The sequence below is a fragment of the Lotus japonicus genome, chromosome 4, assembly GCF_012489685.1.
Source record: "Lotus japonicus ecotype B-129 chromosome 4, LjGifu_v1.2".
Lineage (NCBI taxonomy): Eukaryota > Viridiplantae > Streptophyta > Magnoliopsida > Fabales > Fabaceae > Lotus > Lotus japonicus.
In genome coordinates this window covers 2533449-2551075 of record NC_080044.1, presented here as the reverse complement: position 1 = coordinate 2551075, position 17627 = coordinate 2533449, and the positions used below count along the sequence as shown (strand labels likewise).

Genomic DNA, 17627 nt, shown 5'->3' with positions numbered 1-17627 from the left:
TAAACAAAACTGAAATGAAGTAACGTGCTGAGATATTAAACGTAGAAAAGTAAACGACAAAGGTAAAATAGGGGAAATTCTCGTAGTTTGTCTTAATTATTTGAGTTGTGTTGTTTACATTCGTCCCTCCCCTATTTATATGGAGTAAATCAGCTTACTACAAGAGTTGACAAACACCTAACCACAAATATACATTCTGCTTCTTGCAAGTGCTCATAAATCATGGGGTGCTAGTGCTCTATCTTTCTAATCGGTTTGGAAGCTTTGGTTAAGTGCTTCCTTCTCACTTCGGCTAGTTCAATAGTGGAAAACAACCTTCTCTATTATCAAGGAACTAAACTCGTGTTTTACACGTGAAAATATTCATGAAGATCTAATCTTATCTTGATACACACCTGCTTTTGTTTAGCAGCATCAACATGTTACACAAAGGACTAATCTCTTGCCTTTAACTGCTTCTCTAATGGCTAGTTCATACGCTACGATTAATTTGTTTCTTCGGCTGCACAAGGTAATCATTACAATTTATAGATGCCAACAATTTTATAGATATATTCAATTATTTTAATGATTTTTTTATATTTTCACATTTTTTTAATTATTTTTTAGATTTTTTTAACTTAGTGGATTTCGGGCCACTACGGTGACAAAGTTGACCAACTTACCCTAATTGGTCTACTTCACTTTCAACCCGCCTAAAACAGGCCGAGTTGAGTTAATCCGCGCTCGCCCTACTTAATTGCGGGCCAATGAGTTGACGGGTTGACTTGCGAATAAAAATATATATTTGAAAATGTGAGTTTAATTGTAATGTATTGTCAGTATAAAACAGTTTTACAAATTGGTTCGTCAAGTTAGTGGATCGGCCTGTCAGGTTAACGAGTTAAGTAGGATGAGTTATGCTCGTTCACGAACTAGAATTTCCGATTCGCCCGATCCAGCCTGATAAATTAAGTCGGTTGACTCAGCAAACCGAACTCACATTGTCCTCTTTTCTCTACCTCGATTCATTGGGAATAAGAATTAGTACCCCTTCTCTTGGAATTGCTGCCCCCCTTATTTTTCAAAAAATCCAAAATTGCCCCCATGTTTTAACACCCCCCCTTTCTCCCTTTTTCGAGCCTTCACATTCTCTGCACTTTCTCCCGAGCTTTAGGGCTTGGGACTGTAAGTTATTTCCCGAGCTTTAGGGCTCGGGACTAGAAGTTATTTCCTTACGTTTTCCTTACCATGGTCTAAGGCTCGGGGATTGTTTCAATTTCTTTAAGGAAGCTTTCCGAGGTTTTTGACAACTTCAGAAACACACTTTTCACATCTTGAGCTCGATAAACCTCGAGAAATCCACATTTATAAATTACTGAGGCATAGCCCTCGGAATTATTTCGGGAATTAGACCCCCGGGCTGTTCCGAGGAACAAAGCTCAGAAACGAAGCAGACGTTTCAACCATCAGATACATCCAACGGTCCACATTAACGATACATCCAACAATCCACATTAATGAAGCTGAAAAGGCCTGAAACGTCGTCGCTTCAGAGGCATCCCGCCCGCGTTCTCCTTCCCAAATGCCAACTTCTACCGCGGTTAATCCCACGCCGCTCGCGACTTTCACCTCGCCGCGCCTCACCGCCTCAGCGCCGCCAACCCATATCGATTCACTCTAAACAGAACTTGCAATCTCATTTGATGTTTGGACTCTGTGGTAGCTCTTGTGCTCTCTAGTTCCCAAAATCGTGAAGAAGGTTTGATTCTGAGAAATGGGTGGCAACAAGAAGAGGAAGAGGAGAGAGCAAGAGCGACCCACCATTCACCCCAACAACAAGTACTCAGAGAATCCACCAGACTTCGCACTTCTAGCTTCACTCTACCCAACCTTCCAACCTTTCGTGCATTATTCGCGTGATGGCCACCCCAGAATCGATTGGACAGACTTCAATGCCACCCGTGAACTCACCCGTGTTTTGCTCCACCATGACCATGCTCTCAACTGGTAGTATTTTGCTCTCAATTTTCAATTGGGTGTTTGTACACTGCATTATGATACATTAGCATGTTTTCTCTTTTTTGAATGAATCATCCAATGTTAGTAAATTAGTGCCCGAGGGTTAACTCAAGTGGCAAGAGATAGGGGACATAAGAGTTGGGTGGGATGGCGGGTGAATGGTCTAGGTTCGAAGCCTGGGGATGGACTAATTTACTAACATTACTAACAACTAACAACTAACGTTTGCCTATTAAAAAGAAATGTATTGACATTTTGTTGATGAATCATATTTTCTAGGTGGATTCCTGATGGGCAGCTCTGTCCTACTGTACCCAACAGGTCTAACTACATTCATTGGATTGAAGATCTTCTCTCATCTGATATCATTCCAAATACCATTTCATTTGGAGGGAAGGTGAGGGGTTTTGATATAGGAACTGGAGCTAATTGTATATACCCTCTTCTTGGTGCATCTCTTCTTGGATGGAGTTTTGTGGGATCAGGTATATTGCTGTTTGCTATGTAGTTCTGTTATTATGTTTTTGTAACTTCTGTGGAAGTCAAAATTGTTAGAATATATTAGAATATTAGGTTACAATATTCTTTATTTATTTACCTGTGTAATTACGCATGTAATCAGGTTTAGATTTTATTGTTTTAGTCAACTCTCAATTGTATAAATATGTTGTCGAGTATCAATAATAATCACGGAATTCAATTCCTTCAAAAATCTTGTTTTTCTAAAGTTTTCTTAAATGATTGCAGATGTGACTGATGTTGCAATTGAGTGGGCGAGGAGAAACGTTGATAGTAATCCACATATTTCTGAGTTGATTGAAATTAGGAAGGTTGAAAGCAATGCAAGTACTCCCTGTGTGGAAGGGTTGCATGATGAAGAGTCAGTCCGTAGTGACAAGATAAATTTATATACGAGTGTTGATACAGAGGTAGAGCCTTTGCCTTCATTACCTCATGATTTGCATATCTGCGAGAATAGGAATTATCATGGACCTCCCATACTTCTTGGTGTAGTTAGGGATGATGAGAAGTTTGATTTCTGCATGTGCAATCCACCGTTTTTTGAAAGCTTGGAGGAAGCTGGACTTAATCCTAAAACTTCTTGTGGTGGAACTTCTGAAGAAATGGTCTGCCCTGGTGGTGAGAAGGCCTTCATTACTCGTATTATCGATGATAGTGCCGAACTGAAGAATCATTTTCGGTATTACTTTTTGTATCATCATTCATGTTTCTTATGTTTAAGTGATCATTTAGTTGTAATAATTTTTGCTGTTCATAGGTGGTTCACTTCAATGGCAGGTAGAAAATCAAGTCTCAAAGATCTTATATCAAAACTTTGGAAAGTTGGAGTCACCATAGTGAAGACAACTGAATTTGTTCAAGGCAGGACATCCCGATGGGGGCTTGCTTGGTCTTTCTTGACTCCAGTACAGAAGCCATCAATATCTATGCCTAACAAGAATAACATGTCCTTCACGCTTGAGGTGTAGTGTCTATTTTACAGTTTCTAACACCTGTATTGTTTTGAGCTGACAATTTTTTTTTTGTAAAATTGGTTGCTATCCCATGTCAATGAAAAAATGATGTGATAATTCTTGTTGGCAATCCTAGTTCCTTGCACATTATGTGGCATACTAAGATGTTGACCCTTGATAGAATTGTTTGGGAACATAATTCTATTTTATGTGCTAAAACTTAAGGTAGATATCATGATGACTAAGAACCTTTAATTGAAAATATGCTTTGAAGTTTGAACAATAATCTGACTAGCTTACTGCAGCGGTAGGGATTTAGATCACCAATTAGGTGAAGGGTGTCTACTTCAAGAGACTTCCTGATAGATGGAAGTACAACTAATAAATTCAGAAGAATGGCAACTGATTTGGAACAGGAAGGCAAGCTTCCTAGCATGATATTTGCAAAAATCATGACACCTTTAACAAGAAATCAACCCCTCCCCCCAACAAAAAAAAAAACAAAAGTATGGTCATCCTTTATCCTTCCAATCTATTGACATAAGCAAAGAAATTATCTGATTTCCTGCACATTTGTAGTTGGGTAAGAATTCAGTTCTAGTTAGTGTACTCATCCTCCACCCACAAGGCTGTAAGGTGGGAAACCTAATAGCTTCGTTTGTGTTTCTAGTATGGGCAGAAGTTTCTATTTGTTTTACAACATAGAAGAGATTTTTAATTATATGAAATACATGTTAAATTGCCTAATTCTTGAAATAGTCATTAATTGCTTCTATAATGTATATTCTCGTATATTGTCACTTTGATTTCCTCCACATGTCATGTAATGAAACAAATCTACTTCTCAGGGTCTTCAACGCCAACACAGTGCCATTAATGTGTTGGAAGCTGTTAAGTCTTACTTCTCTTTGCACGGCCTATCCTGTACGGTGAACACCTCCTCTTTCACGGTGGAAGTAAGACTAGTCACTATAAGTCTCTGATTTCAATTAAAATTTTCCCTTTGATGGCTGTTAAGCATGATCACATTTTAATAGGTCGTGGCATCAAAAGATGACTGTGATTCAATCTGCAAGAGTGATCTACCCGTTATCAATAACCCCCAAGATTTTCAACCTACAAAAGAGACATCTAATGGATCAAGATTATGCCTTCGTATATCTGTATGCTTACACTCTTTCTTGGCTTGAAAAATGATTTAGATTGGCAGAATTCACATTGATCTTGTCTTGTTGACTTCATCTTCATCCTACAGGTTTTTCAGCAAATCCCCGGGACGCTGTTGGTGAAAGGTTCATTACAAGATAGGAATAGCCCATTATCAGGTTTTTCGCAAACTTCCGTTTCCAATTTTAATTTTCCTATATGTCTTTCTCATTATTTTAGTCTTCAGCTGGCTCTCATAATAGCTTTTGAGGACATAGGAAATATTTTTTCTTTCCCTGTGGTGCTGAGATGTCCTTCTTAGCTAACTGAAATGCTTAAGCATATGAATTTGGGCTTGGTTTGCATTTTTTTGTCATTCTGATTATTTGCTCAGCTCTTTACTTGAATTTTCTATTTTCTTCTCTTTCACATTGACTCCCCATACTCTTTGCACCCGTGTAGGGGCTCACCGCTCATGCACTTGATATGTCAATAATTGCAATTTGCAACTGTTAATTTCAATTTTCAAGTGGCAAATGCCTCCAGAAGAAAAATAAATTATTTGTGGGCTGTTCTATTTGCAGGATCATTCTCTGCGATTTTCCAAAAACTTGAGGAAGCTTTGCGCAATAAATCAGTCTAGGATTTGATTATTTGGTTTTACCATTTGAGAAGTTCGTGAATGCTACTCGGGTCATGATTTCCAGATGGTGTGTAAACAAGGAAGTAGACGATCAAAGTTTTTCTGGAGGCACTCTTGGTCCTTTGAGAAATTTTGGTTTATAATCTTGTTATTGTATACCTAACTTGTAACAATCATTCAGTTGATTTAGGAATTGTACTTAATGGGATCCGTATTTAAAAATGTCAAAACAATTTCTCCTTTTGTACTGACTCAAAGCACATGATCCTAACACAAGGTATATCCTCACCAATTTTATCATGTTTGGATTTTTTCTCAGAACCAATCCTGGCACTAATAAGCTACTCACATAACCTTTTATTCGATGCTAATATCTAGCCTAAGAATCATGTTTTGTCTTGTGAGAATTTTGAATGTTTAAATCTTGTGAAATCTCTAGTGAAGCTTGCATTTTTGTATCATGTGAAAGGTAAACTATATTCAGCATAGCAGCTTAATATGAAAGGAGACAACTTCTCTTGAAGAAATTAGCTTCTTTAACTTTCTTACCTGAAATTAAGTGATAATTCCCAGATATTTCCTTCAAAAAATAATATGCGTAGATGATTAAAAAGGAAAGAAAAGATTAAAAAGACAAGTGGTCACTTAATAGAAATATCTGGGAATTATCACTTAATTTTAGGTCAAATTAGTTCATGAATTTGTAAGTGAGTTTGATTTTAGTTGCTCGGCGGAAAAATGACGTTTAGTGGCGGTCATAGGGATTAATTTGATCATTAACCCTTAATTAAATGGATAAATATGCTTAGTTGTTTTGCACTATTACTACTTCTTGCTCTAACCATGGTGACTTTGATCTCCTTCCCTACTCCTCTTCCCTCTAAAATCCACCCTTTTGACCTCTTGTCCCACACCTTCTTCCCTCATCTTCATCTTCAACCCTCTTACCATTCTTTCATCATCTTCATCGAAACTCCAAAACCTAACACCTTTCCTTTTGACCTCTTGTCCCACACCTTCTTCTCTCATCTTCATCTTCATCTTCAACCCTTCTTCCCATTCTTCCATCATCTTCACCGAAACTCCAAAACCTAACACCTCTAAGGCTCCGTGACCAAGCCCCTAAGCACCCCATTCCATCCAACATCAACCAAACCCCCAACTAAACAATAATCACGCCATTGCAACGACCCTCTTTGATGATCATTGCGCTATCATCCGGATTTCCAAACAATCATCATCGATCCGACCTTCCAACCCCCATTGTGTTTTTTATCTTCAACCAAACATTCTCTCACTACATCACTGAACGAAGCAAACGAATCTATCCTTCCTTCTTTCTCACCGCTCTGAATCACCAAGATGAGACCCAACCCGAGGCATAAAGATCTTACCACACTCGCCTGAATACTCTTTTACTTATATACGTGCACAACTTAATATATATTACTAGAATTGAAAATGATCGCCTGAATACTCTTTTACTTATATACGTGCACAACTTAATATATATTACTAGAATTGAAAATGATCGCATGAATACTCTTTTACTTATATACGTGCACAACTTAAGAATCACTCAACCTAGAGATAAGAACTTGAGTACTTGACCCTTTATGCCCCATGGTATTTGAATCCTCATGTAACAAATTTTTAGATTTTTAACATTGACATGCTACATAGACTCAATATCCATGGAGGATGACACTAGGGCAAGTTTGTTTTTCCTAAACGAGGACGAGGAGAACGAGGTGGTGTGAGTCTGTGTGTGTCGTTCACTTTGAAGTGGTTTGTCGGCAATGGAGATGAGCACGTTGGCTTCGTTCCCTTGCTTCTCAACATCAAAACCTTCTCTTGTGAAGCTCAGGCCATCATCATCGTTATCTATGCGACCTGACTACCCTCTTGCAAGCAAAATTGTTGTTAAAAGTAATCCTCATTTCTCAACTCTATATTCTTTTACATGCACCTCTGTGCTTTTGACGCATGCCCATCTCGTTTTCAATTGTGTTTGTGTTGTTTGAGCCTTGTGGGCATGTACACGCTTGAGAATAGGCACCTTTTATCCCTTCCACCCTAGTAGGTCTATGCAATTTGGTTATGTGGGTAGTTAATTTATTTGTTGGAATTTCCTTGTCAAATCTTAATTCTATATGACTCTTGTTTTACTTGTGGGTGGCGTGGGGGATTTAAGGTTAAGATGGGTATTTGAAAGATTAAATGCTTGAAACATGGATAGTTGTAGAGTGTATTTGGTGTGGGAAAGGTTTTGTTTTGAAATTAAACAGGCAAATTTTGTATTACATTTTCCTGAGATGGATATAAATATAAGGTTTTTAGACTGGCCCTCATAAATTTGTGATTATTTTCTGAGTTTGGATATTAGTGAGGCAAACAGACTGATTGAAGTCTTTGATGATTGCTTATAGTTGTCTCTTGATTATTATGCAAGGTACATGATGTTGCATTAAATCTCTAGTGAGTGCATTATAGTAGGATTTGATTTGGTGAGTATCTTTTGTGCCTGCCAAATCAAGTTTCAGAGCTAACTTTACGAATAAAGCCACCATTTTCCATAGGATTGAAGTTTGAAGATGACCATTTGATGTCTATGAACATGATCTGACTTGTTTTATGTGAATGTTGACTCTTGCTTGAGTTTGCTTTGCTATGTTCATTGTTTTTCTTGCTTACGAAATCAGAAGTGTTACAATAATGTTCTTCCTTGTTATTTCCTAATTAACTTGATATCATGCAAGCAGAGATGATGGAAAAGAACAATTATGCAATGATTATGGGATATATAACAAGAGTCATAGGAAAGGAGTGGTTTTGTGTTTATAGTACTGGATGTCTCTATGTGGTTCCTAACTTAGTTACTTTTATTGCCTATTTTTGAATTAAAAAAATTGTTGCCCATTGTGTATGAGGAGTACAATGTTGGTTGCCAGACATCTTGTGCCAAGGAAGTTCATATGTATGTATCTAACAGTATGAGAGGACTGGGAGGAGCGCTGTTATTAGTATGAAGGAAATGGTGGAAGGAAAGTGTATCGTGTGGCAGCATGGAATTGGAGAGGGAAATTATGCAATGATGGGAAAGTACAAGAAAAATGTGAATTAAGGAGACGGAAAAGAGTGGGGGAGAACAAAATTTTAGGAATTATTTCAGGGACTTAAGTGTGATCAGAGATCATTTTCTCCTTGGTTTGTATTTTCTTGCTGTATTTTCTACATTTTCATCCTTTTGGAATCTGTTTGTTCTACTACTTCTCTGATCAGCATTTCCTCTTCCCTTCTTAAGGAGGTTTCCTCGTTGAATACCATTTTACAGTAATACCAGTTCAAAACAAATGTACTTTCTTGTTATGAAGGTGTGTACTGGGCTTTCTTTGCTGATTTGTGTTGCCACTTGCACACAACTGGAATTTTGTCATTCATAAATTTTTATCTGGACATTTTCAGAATAATTGTGTTTTATTAGCCTCCATTTATGTTTAGGTCTTTTTTTGGAGATGAATGAGACGTTCTTATTTATTAAAAATTCAAAGGTGTTTAACAGCCTTTTTAAGCTGATATTTTGTTGTTCTACATGCTTGTTTTCTCTGTTTATGTGGATTCCTGATCCTGTCCTGTATTGTAATGGTAATGGGTTCTTGCACAATGATAAAAAGAATCATTTTATTGACGTCTCTAAAGTATCATTTTACAGTTTAAAGTATCATTTGCTGATATCATTTACCAACAGTTTTTTTGTCTAAAGTATCATTTACTGATATAATTAGATCAAAGAATTTAACTTTCGCTTCATTTTACATAATTTTGATGAATTGTTGGGTGGAGCCCTTCTAATGTCTGCATGCAATGGAGCTCATTATTTCTTCATTTACTTCACTTTGTTCTTATTTGGAGGCAGATTTACCATATTCTACTGGTGAGACTACTTTGCAGAAGGAATTTTCAAATTTTGGCAAGATAGCTGAAGGTAATTAATTACATGAAAATGTCTCATTATTCGTAATAATGTGGGACTCTTGTAGTTTACATAATGGCTTTTGGTACTTTAACTCATGCTTCTTGAATCATGCATTTCGTGTGGACTGCAGTTAAAATGGTTAAAGATGCAAACACGAAAAGATCTAAGGGGTATGCTTTTATTCAATACACATGTCGAGACGCTGCCATGCTTGCTCTAGAAACCATGGATCAAAAGGTTCACATTTTCATGTCATGCCTAGCCTTTAGATTAACAACAACCATGACAACTACATGTCCCCTTTTAACTTGTTTTGGTCCATTGTCAACAGGATTTTTATGGAAGGACGATCTATGTCGAAATTGCAAAACTGGGTTGGGATGATTTTGATGCACCCATAAAGACCTCAGGGCCCCCAAAGAAGTGGAATATTCCAGAGGAAGAGGAAGTGGTAGATTGCTGGTACTGATAAAAATTCAGAATGAATAAAGCTGTAGAAGAGAAAATTATGTAACAAACAACAACTATCATGTTTATACAAGAATAGCTATAGGCTCGATGGCACACTAGATTTTAGTAATATTGTTGATATACTGTAGTTCATGGTGATCATTCATGTTATTTTCATTGTGGCACAAATTGAAAGGTGTCTTTTGAAAACCAGTTCTGGTGGACATGAACTTGAATCAGCCTCTAGAGTTGTCTGTTTGGATGGTTTAAATTTAAAATATGATACTAGGTTTATATTCAATCTCCTCAAATCTAAATCATAGGATCTTGATCGGACAACCATTATAAAGCCCTGACCGTAGAGAATATAGGAAAATTCAATTGCACATAATTTTGTAAGAACTGAAAATGAATAATTTTTTTACATAGGTCAAAATTAATAATTATGAACTTTACAAGGAAAAGAACTATTTGAGCATCAAATTGTTATCACTATGTAATGTCTGTTATGCCATATAATCAACAGGAAAAAGCAAAATTGAGTTTGATTTTTGACCATGCATTTAGTAATTATTCAACAATTTAACAATTTAACAATTTAAGCTTTTAGGATAATTGGTTCTTTAGCATGGTGGTATTAAAGCTTCAATAACTAAGCGATCTAGAATTCGATTCTTATCACCCCTAATTTTTCTAATAAAAAAGAATTAAAACACATAGTAGGTGGGCCTGTGCGTTCTCCACGCTACAAACTCAAACATGCAAACTCAAACAAACTCTTATGTGAGGGATATATTAGAAATAATAGTATAAAACCATTCATTTGACCGGAGGTGATTCCACCCACACTTTATTCTTAAATTAAAAGTGAGTTAAAAAGTCATAGATACTTATATATAGTTTGTCAAGATGCTCTGTGTGCATGTATTTGTAAGTTGGAACACCTATTGGCAATACAGGGTGCGTGATTGTGTTTAATTAGAACTATTGATTAAGACAAATGAACCACTTATTAAGCTTAAAGTAATAGCTAATGAACAAGATCATTTAATTATAAGACATCTGTTTTATTCCTTACAATACAATTCACACATAAGCTGTACTCATCACAATGTCTCAGTCAAAAAGAGCTGCAATAGAAAGAATCCCAAATCAAATCAATAACAATCCATTTTTTATAGAATAAATCTCCTCCCATAGCCCGTGACACACACAAGAACAAGAAACACCACCACGTGAAAAAAGAGTTTTCAGCTTCATTTGTGATTGAAGTAAAAGAAATTTAATTTTACCATATGAATAAATTGATCAAAACTTAATTTAGGCAAAAATAACTTTAGTTATTGATGTATAATTAATTAGTTTAGAATTGACAAGCGTTTGTAGTCCAACGGTTAGGATAATTGCCTTCCAAGCAATAGACCCGTGTTCGACTCCCGGCAAACGCACTCATATTTTTACTTTTAATTTTTCCAAATGTAGCAATTTATTTTTTTAACCATCCATTATTAGATCAAATTAATGGTTAATTAATGGTTGATATTTATTTCTTATTATCTCAATAAAGAGTACCCTTTCATTTGATACATCCACAACACACTCTAAAGCTTATTCCGCTGTTAGGTCTTGTGTGTACACGCTTGAAAAGCAGAAAAGATGAATTCAGACTAAAAAAAGGAAACTGCTATTTGTCCTCTATATACCTTTTGCTAAATTTCCTTCACTTTAGCAAAATATACTTTTATTTTAATCAAAATCACCGGTGGACCAAAAACAAAGTTGCCCACCCTAGTGAGCACCTTAACTTTATATAGTGGACTCCAACAACCTCAACTACAAAGCTTTATCCTATAGCTATTGAATATTGCCGTCGACACAGTTTGATGGATGACTCCAAAGCTCACATCAATTTCATTTTCTTTGTCTTTCACTAGTATTAACCTATTTGAAAAATGGTAGCGCTTTCTTTCAACAAATGACTCACATTACTAATAAAACATTGGCTTAAATATGTTGGAGGTCCTCCTAAAATAGGGGTCCTTTGGTTAAGGCCCCTACAAATTTTTTTGGGTGGAATAAGCCCCTAATGTGAAAATAATATATAGCGATAAGCCCTTGTCGTGAGGTTCTGTTTAATTTCTGATGATTCTGCAAACGGCGTTGACATGGATTATATTTTATGAAAATTATTCAATTAAAGAGGGTGCCAGGTAAGTAAATTAGGGTTAAAATATAAAAGAAATAAAAACCCAAAGCAAAAAACCCAAGTAAAATCCCCAAACGTAATTGGGTTTTTTACTTTGGGTTTTTATTTCTTTTATTTTTTAACCCTCATTTACTTACGTGACACCCTCTTTAATTGAATAATTTTCACAAAATATAATTCACGTCAGCGCCTTTTGCAGAATCATAAAAAATATAACGGAACCTCACGGCAGGGACTTATCACTATATATTATTTTCACATTAGAGACTTATTCCACCCAAAAAAAATTGTAGGGGCCTTAACCAAATGACCCCTATTTTAGAGGGACCTCCAACATATTTAAGCCTAAAACATTCTACATCTATTTTTTTAATAAAATATGATATATTTTTGTTGCGGTTTATAAACCGCCACAAACCGCTGCTAAAACTACTATACATACAATCTTAGCTGTTTTTTAATAGAGGGGGAGAGAGAGGTGTAATAGCTAAAGTGATGATTAGTTGCAAGGACTATTAAGACTTTATCCAGTTTAGTGCAAACAAGCATGTTGATAGAGCAATAATAACCCATCAAAATCATGTAGGATGTTCCTCTCCCTAATAATTGACACCCTGAACTTTTTGTTAAATCAATTTCTCTTTCTGTTTCTAGTACTAGTAATTGATTTATGTCTGGTATTTTTCCTCTATTTGATGACTGGTAGGCAAACCCACATTGATATATAGTGTATCCATGATGATAATGTTACACAGTGTGCACTCCACAGTCCACATAACATGATCTCAATATTGATGGTTATAAACGTGGTCTCTTTTTACCACAAAAAAAAAAAAGTTTTCCTTTTGTCTTTCTATTGAATTTGATTTTTCAAAAAGGGTCATTTTTACTTACAAAATATAACACAAAAGCTAAGTTCACATGCAGATGCAGTGTTTCACATGTTTTAAGTCTACTAAATAATAGTGGTATGCGTCATTTTCTGTATTAAGGGGCTGCAAGCACCTATAAATATGCTCATGCTATATCAATTGAGGCACTCAGGAGGAATTTCTTTCATTTCATTTTCTACAATCCCTTAAAGGCTAAACCATGTGATAGAAGATTAATAGCAATGTATAAATAATTGCGATCCAACCAAAAAAAATATGAGTGCCGCTATTTGGTACGAGCAGTAGGGCACGAGCGAGGCACGACTCACGTGATTGTGCTGCTTTGGCTCGTGACATCAAATTCACTCTCGTTGGATAGGGTCCTTCACGATGTGGGACTTAAGATTCAACATGTTTACTCCACTCCTCTCTTTGCAGTGCTAACGAAATTGGGGATTTCTCCTATGGATGAAACCCTAACTCGCGAATTGGAAGTGAAACAGGAATCGATCCCAATCCAGAACGTGACAAGGGAAGCAACAGATGGAGGAAATTGGAGATTCCAATTTTCGGAGGTGATGATGCTTATGGTTGGACTCACAAATTGGAGAGGTATTTTGCTTTGAGAGGAGTGTCTGAGGAAGATAGAATGCAAGCCACATTGCTAGCATTGGAAGGAAAAGCTCTTAGCTGGTTTCAATGGTGGGAGAGGTGTAATCCCAATCCAACATGGGAAGGGTTCAAATTAGCAGTGATTAGGCGTTTTCAATCTGCTATGGTACATAATCCATTTGAGCTATTGCTATCTCTGAAGCAAACTGGAACTGTGGAGGCATTTGTTGAAGAGTTTGAGAAGTACGTGGGAGCTTTGAAGGAGATTGATCAAGACTTTGCAAAGGGAATTTTTCTGAATGGTCTGAAAGAAGAGGTCAAAATGGAGGTAAAGCTTTATGAATTACCTACCTTAACTGCTGTTATTCAAAAATCTCTTATGATTGAGCAGAAAAATTTAGTGTTGAATAAATCTAGTTATCCCAGCTATACAAGGCCCAATAGTTATAGTAGAAGTAACTCTTATAACAAGGTAGTTACCATTGATGCCAAGGGAAATGGGGATAAGAAAACAGAGCCTACTGTAGGAAGTAGTGTGTCTGGTGGTGTGGGTGCAACAACCACTTTCAGAAGTGGGGATTACAAACATCTCACAAGTGATGAAATGAGGGAGAAGAGAGACACGAGATTATGCTTTAGGTTAGATGAACCTTATAGCATGGAACACAGGTGTAAAAACAAACAGATGAAAATGATCATTCTTGGTGAAGAAGAAGTGGATGAGGGGGATGATAAGGAAGAAGAAGTTGAGCACTTCAATTCCCTGCAATTATCTCTGTATTTCATGGCTGGTCTAACCACTGCTAAGTCTTGGAAGATTGCTGGACAGATGAAAGGAAAACCAGTGGTAGTCATGATTGATTGTGGAGCCTCTCACAATTTTATAGCTGAGGAACTGATTCCTAAGCTGGCACTTACAGTGACTAACACTTCGAGATACACAGTAGAGGTTGGAGATGGATACAAGGTTGTTTGACAGGGCAAATGTGAGGGGTTATCACTCACTGTACAAAGAATAGAAATTTCCCAGAATTTCTATTTGTTCAACCTTCAAGGAGTGGATATAGTCCTTGGTCTTGATTGGTTGGCCAGTTTGGGAGAGGTGAAGGCTGACTTTGGGAAGTTAGTACTGTCCATAAAGCAAGGAGATGAATGGATAACAATTTCAGGGGATCCATCACTCACCAAGACACAATTGTCATTGGCAGCTTTCATGCAAGTTCGGAAAGCAGAGAAAGAGGGCCTACTCCTCCATTGTACAGATGCAGGGGAAGACATTAGACCAGAGATTACAGTACCAGGGGAATTGTTAGGGGTCCTACAGCAATTTGATGAAGTCTTCCAAGACCCTAAGGGACTACCCCCTTCAAGATCTCACGACCATGCTATCCACTTGAAGGAAGGGGCTGAGATTCCAAATTTAAGGCCATACAAGTGCCCACATTTCCAGAAATCTGAGGTTGAAAAATTGGTGGGAGACATGCTGCAAGCTGGAGTAATCAGACCAAGCATAAGCCCATATTCAAGTCCTATTATCTTGGTCAAAAAGAAAGATGGAGGCTGGAGATTTTGTGTAGACTATAGGGCTTTGAATAAGATAACCATACCTAACAAGTTCCCTATCCCTATCATAGAGGAGTTACTAGATGAGATTGGGGAAGCAAAAATATTTTCTAAGTTGGACCTCAAGTCTGGATACCACCAGATTAGAATGAGGACTGAGGATGTGGAGAAAACAGCATTTAGAACTCATGAGGGCCACTATGAGTTCCTTGTTATGCCTTTTGGCCTGACTAATGCGCCCTCTACTTTTCAGGCTCTTATGAATACAGTTTTGAAGCCATTCCTAAGGAGGTTTGCACTGGTCTTCTTTGATGATATCTTGGTCTACAGCCAAGACATTCATGACCATGTTGCCCATTTGAACCAAGTGTTAACAGTACTGGAAGAAAATTCTTTGAAGGCTAACAAGAAAAAGTGTTGTTTTGGTCAACAAAGTCTGGAGTATTTAGGCCACATTATCTCAGGACAGGGAGTAGCTGCAGATCAGAAAAAAGTTGCAGCCATGCAGCAGTGGCCTATCCCTAAAGACATCAAAGGGTTGAGGGGATTTCTGGGATTAACTGGATATTACAGAAAGTTTGTCAGGGATTATGGAAAATTAGCTAAGCCATTGACTGATTTAACTAAGAAAGATAGCTTCCAATGGAGTGAGGCGGCCACCACATCTTTCAATGCACTTAAGACTGCTATGGTAGACCTTCCTTTGCTTGCGGTTCTAGATTTCTCCAAGCAGTTTGTTGTTGAGACAGATGCTTCAAGTAAGGGGTTGGGGGCTGTGTTAATGCAAGAGGGAAAACCTTTGGCATTTTGGAGTAAAGGGTTGTCCTTAAGAGCACAGCAGAAATCAGTTTATGAGAGGGAACTCATGGCCTTAGTACAGGCAGTCCAGAGGTGGAAACACTATCTTATGGGCATGCATTTTGTCATTAAAACTGATCAAAGAAGCTTAAAATTTTTGACAGATCAGAGGCTATTCACTGATGATCAGTTCAAGTGGGCTGTCAAATTGATTGGCCTTGACTTTGAGATCCAGTATAAACCTGGACATGAGAATAAGGTAGCTGATGCTCTCTCTAGAAGGGATATGTATTCTGCCTTGTCCCTTATTAATAGTGAGGAAGCTGAGGAATGAATACAAGAGGTGGATCAAGATGCAAAACTGTTGAAGATCAAGCAAGATCTTCTCTTATCTTCTACTTCCCACCCCGGCTATGAGCTCAAGCAAGGGGTGTTGAGGTTCCAAGGGAAGTTGGTTTTGTCCAGAACATCTAATAGGATTCCCATCCTTATTTCTGAATGTCACACAACTCCAATTGGAGGGCATTCAGGGCTGTTCAGAACTTATAAAAGAATTGCCAGTTTTGTCTATTGGAGAGGCATGAAGAAGGATATACAACAATTTATTGCTGAATATGATGTGTGCCAGAAAAGCAAGTATTCTACATTGTCTCCAGCGGGTCTTTTACAACCCTTACCAATACCTTCTCAAGTTTGGCAGGACATTTCTATGGACTTTGTGACTGGTCTCCCAAGAGTAAAGGCCAAGGATACAATTCTGGTGGTGGTTGATCGGCTCACTAAATATGCTCATTTCTTGGTTTTTGGTCATCCTTTCACAGCCAAGGATGTAGCTCTGGTTTTCACTAAGGAGATCATCAGATTGCATGGCTTCCCCTCTACTATTGTGACTGATAGAGACCCTATTTTTCTTAGCAATTTTTGGAGGGAATTATTCAAACTGGCTGGCACTTTACTGAAGTTTAGTACCTCATACCACCCTCAAACTGATGGCCAAACTGAGGTGGTAAATAGGTGTTTGGAAACTTATCTCAGGTGTTTTGTGGGACCAAATCCTAAGAGGTGGCTGGAAGGTTTGTTGTGGGCAGAGTATTGGTACAATACCACCTTCCACATTTCAGCAGGCATGACTCCATTTCAGGCTTTATATGGCAGGGAACCCCCTGTGCTAATTAAGGGTTGTGTGATACCCTCCAAGATTGCAGATGTCATCAAATTGATGAGGGACAGAGATGAGTTGTTGGGACTTCTTCAACAACATTTGTTGAAAGCTCAGGATCAGATGAAAGTCCAAGCAGATAAGCATAGGAGGTCTATTTCTTTTGCTGTGAATGATTGGGTATATCTCAAGTTACAGCCCTACAAGTTGAAATCCCTGGCTCACCGACCTTATGCCAAGCTGGCAGCAAGGTATTATGGCCCTTATCAAATCCTTGAGAAGATTGGGGAGGTTGCTTACAAATTAGCTCTACCAGATCATGCAAAAATTCACCCAGTTTTCCATGTTTCTCTGCTAAAACAAGCTATACAACCCACACAGAAACCTCAGCCACTACCTCCCATGTTGAATGAGGAATATGAGTTGGAGGTCGAACCAGAGGATTTGTTGGACTGGAGGATTAATCCTAAAGGACAGCTGGAAGTGCTCCTAGCTTGGAAGGACCTTCCAGCTTGTGAGAATTCTTGGGAGTTGGCTTCCTCTATGTTGGCCAAGTTTCCTTCATTTCCCCTTGAGGACAAGGTGGTTCTTTTAGGGGGGGTATTGATAGGATCCAGGGAAAGCCTATAGTCAATGTGTATGTTAGAAGGTCAGCTAAGGGAAAAGCTGTTGATGTTAGTGAGTGAGTTATGGGGTCACTTTTGTAATAATCCAGTTATTAGGGAC

The 17627-nt window shown here is 37.7% G+C and overlaps 3 protein-coding genes and 1 non-coding gene across 4 annotated transcripts; all 4 read left to right on the top strand.

Moving 5' to 3' along the window:
- The first annotated feature begins 1500 nt into the window (after positions 1 to 1500).
- On the top strand, positions 1501 to 5586 carry LOC130714487 (uncharacterized). Its single transcript, XM_057564384.1, has 8 exons — positions 1501 to 1989; positions 2281 to 2486; positions 2749 to 3202; positions 3281 to 3485; positions 4325 to 4432; positions 4514 to 4639; positions 4732 to 4801; positions 5207 to 5586. The coding sequence occupies exons 1-8, from the start codon at positions 1757 to 1759 to the stop codon at positions 5263 to 5265; spliced, it is 1461 nt and encodes a 486-aa protein (XP_057420367.1). The 5' UTR covers positions 1501 to 1756; the 3' UTR covers positions 5266 to 5586.
- A 1278-nt stretch (positions 5587 to 6864) lies between these two features.
- Positions 6865 to 9994, top strand: LOC130714667 (glycine-rich RNA-binding protein 4, mitochondrial). The gene is made up of 4 exons (XM_057564589.1): positions 6865 to 7194; positions 9182 to 9250; positions 9372 to 9478; positions 9573 to 9994. Exons 1-4 carry the CDS (start codon positions 7065 to 7067, stop codon positions 9708 to 9710), a joined length of 444 nt encoding a protein of 147 aa, XP_057420572.1. The 5' UTR covers positions 6865 to 7064; the 3' UTR covers positions 9711 to 9994.
- Positions 9844 to 16076, top strand: LOC130710765 (uncharacterized). The gene is made up of 3 exons (XM_057560118.1): positions 9844 to 9955; positions 13273 to 14348; positions 14412 to 16076. The coding sequence occupies exons 1-3, from the start codon at positions 9844 to 9846 to the stop codon at positions 16074 to 16076; spliced, it is 2853 nt and encodes a 950-aa protein (XP_057416101.1).
- Positions 11068 to 11139, top strand: TRNAG-UCC (transfer RNA glycine (anticodon UCC)). Its single transcript has one exon. It is a non-coding gene; the product is annotated as a tRNA-Gly (tRNA).
- Positions 16077 to 17627: the final 1551 nt, after the last annotated feature.

Bases quoted from the DNA above. Each gene is read 5' to 3' on its own strand.
- LOC130714487 (XM_057564384.1), top strand. From the start codon at position 1,757: ATGGGTGGCAACAAGAAGAGGAAGAGGAGAGAGCAAGAGCGACCCACC. The intron at 1,990-2,280 runs GTAGTATTTTGC...CATATTTTCTAG, and splicing joins CATGACCATGCTCTCAACTG to GTGGATTCCTGATGGGCAGC. The intron at 3,203-3,280 runs GTATTACTTTTT...TGCTGTTCATAG, and splicing joins GAACTGAAGAATCATTTTCG to GTGGTTCACTTCAATGGCAG.
- LOC130714667 (XM_057564589.1), top strand. From the start codon at position 7,065: ATGGAGATGAGCACGTTGGCTTCGTTCCCTTGCTTCTCAACATCAAAA. The intron at 7,195-9,181 runs GTAATCCTCATT...ATTTGGAGGCAG, and splicing joins AAGCAAAATTGTTGTTAAAA to ATTTACCATATTCTACTGGT. The intron at 9,251-9,371 runs GTAATTAATTAC...TGTGGACTGCAG, and splicing joins TTTTGGCAAGATAGCTGAAG to TTAAAATGGTTAAAGATGCA.
- LOC130710765 (XM_057560118.1), top strand. From the start codon at position 9,844: ATGGTGATCATTCATGTTATTTTCATTGTGGCACAAATTGAAAGGTGT. The intron at 9,956-13,272 runs GTTTAAATTTAA...GAAGTGAAACAG, and splicing joins TAGAGTTGTCTGTTTGGATG to GAATCGATCCCAATCCAGAA. The intron at 14,349-14,411 runs GTTGTTTGACAG...GAAATTTCCCAG, and splicing joins AGGTTGGAGATGGATACAAG to AATTTCTATTTGTTCAACCT.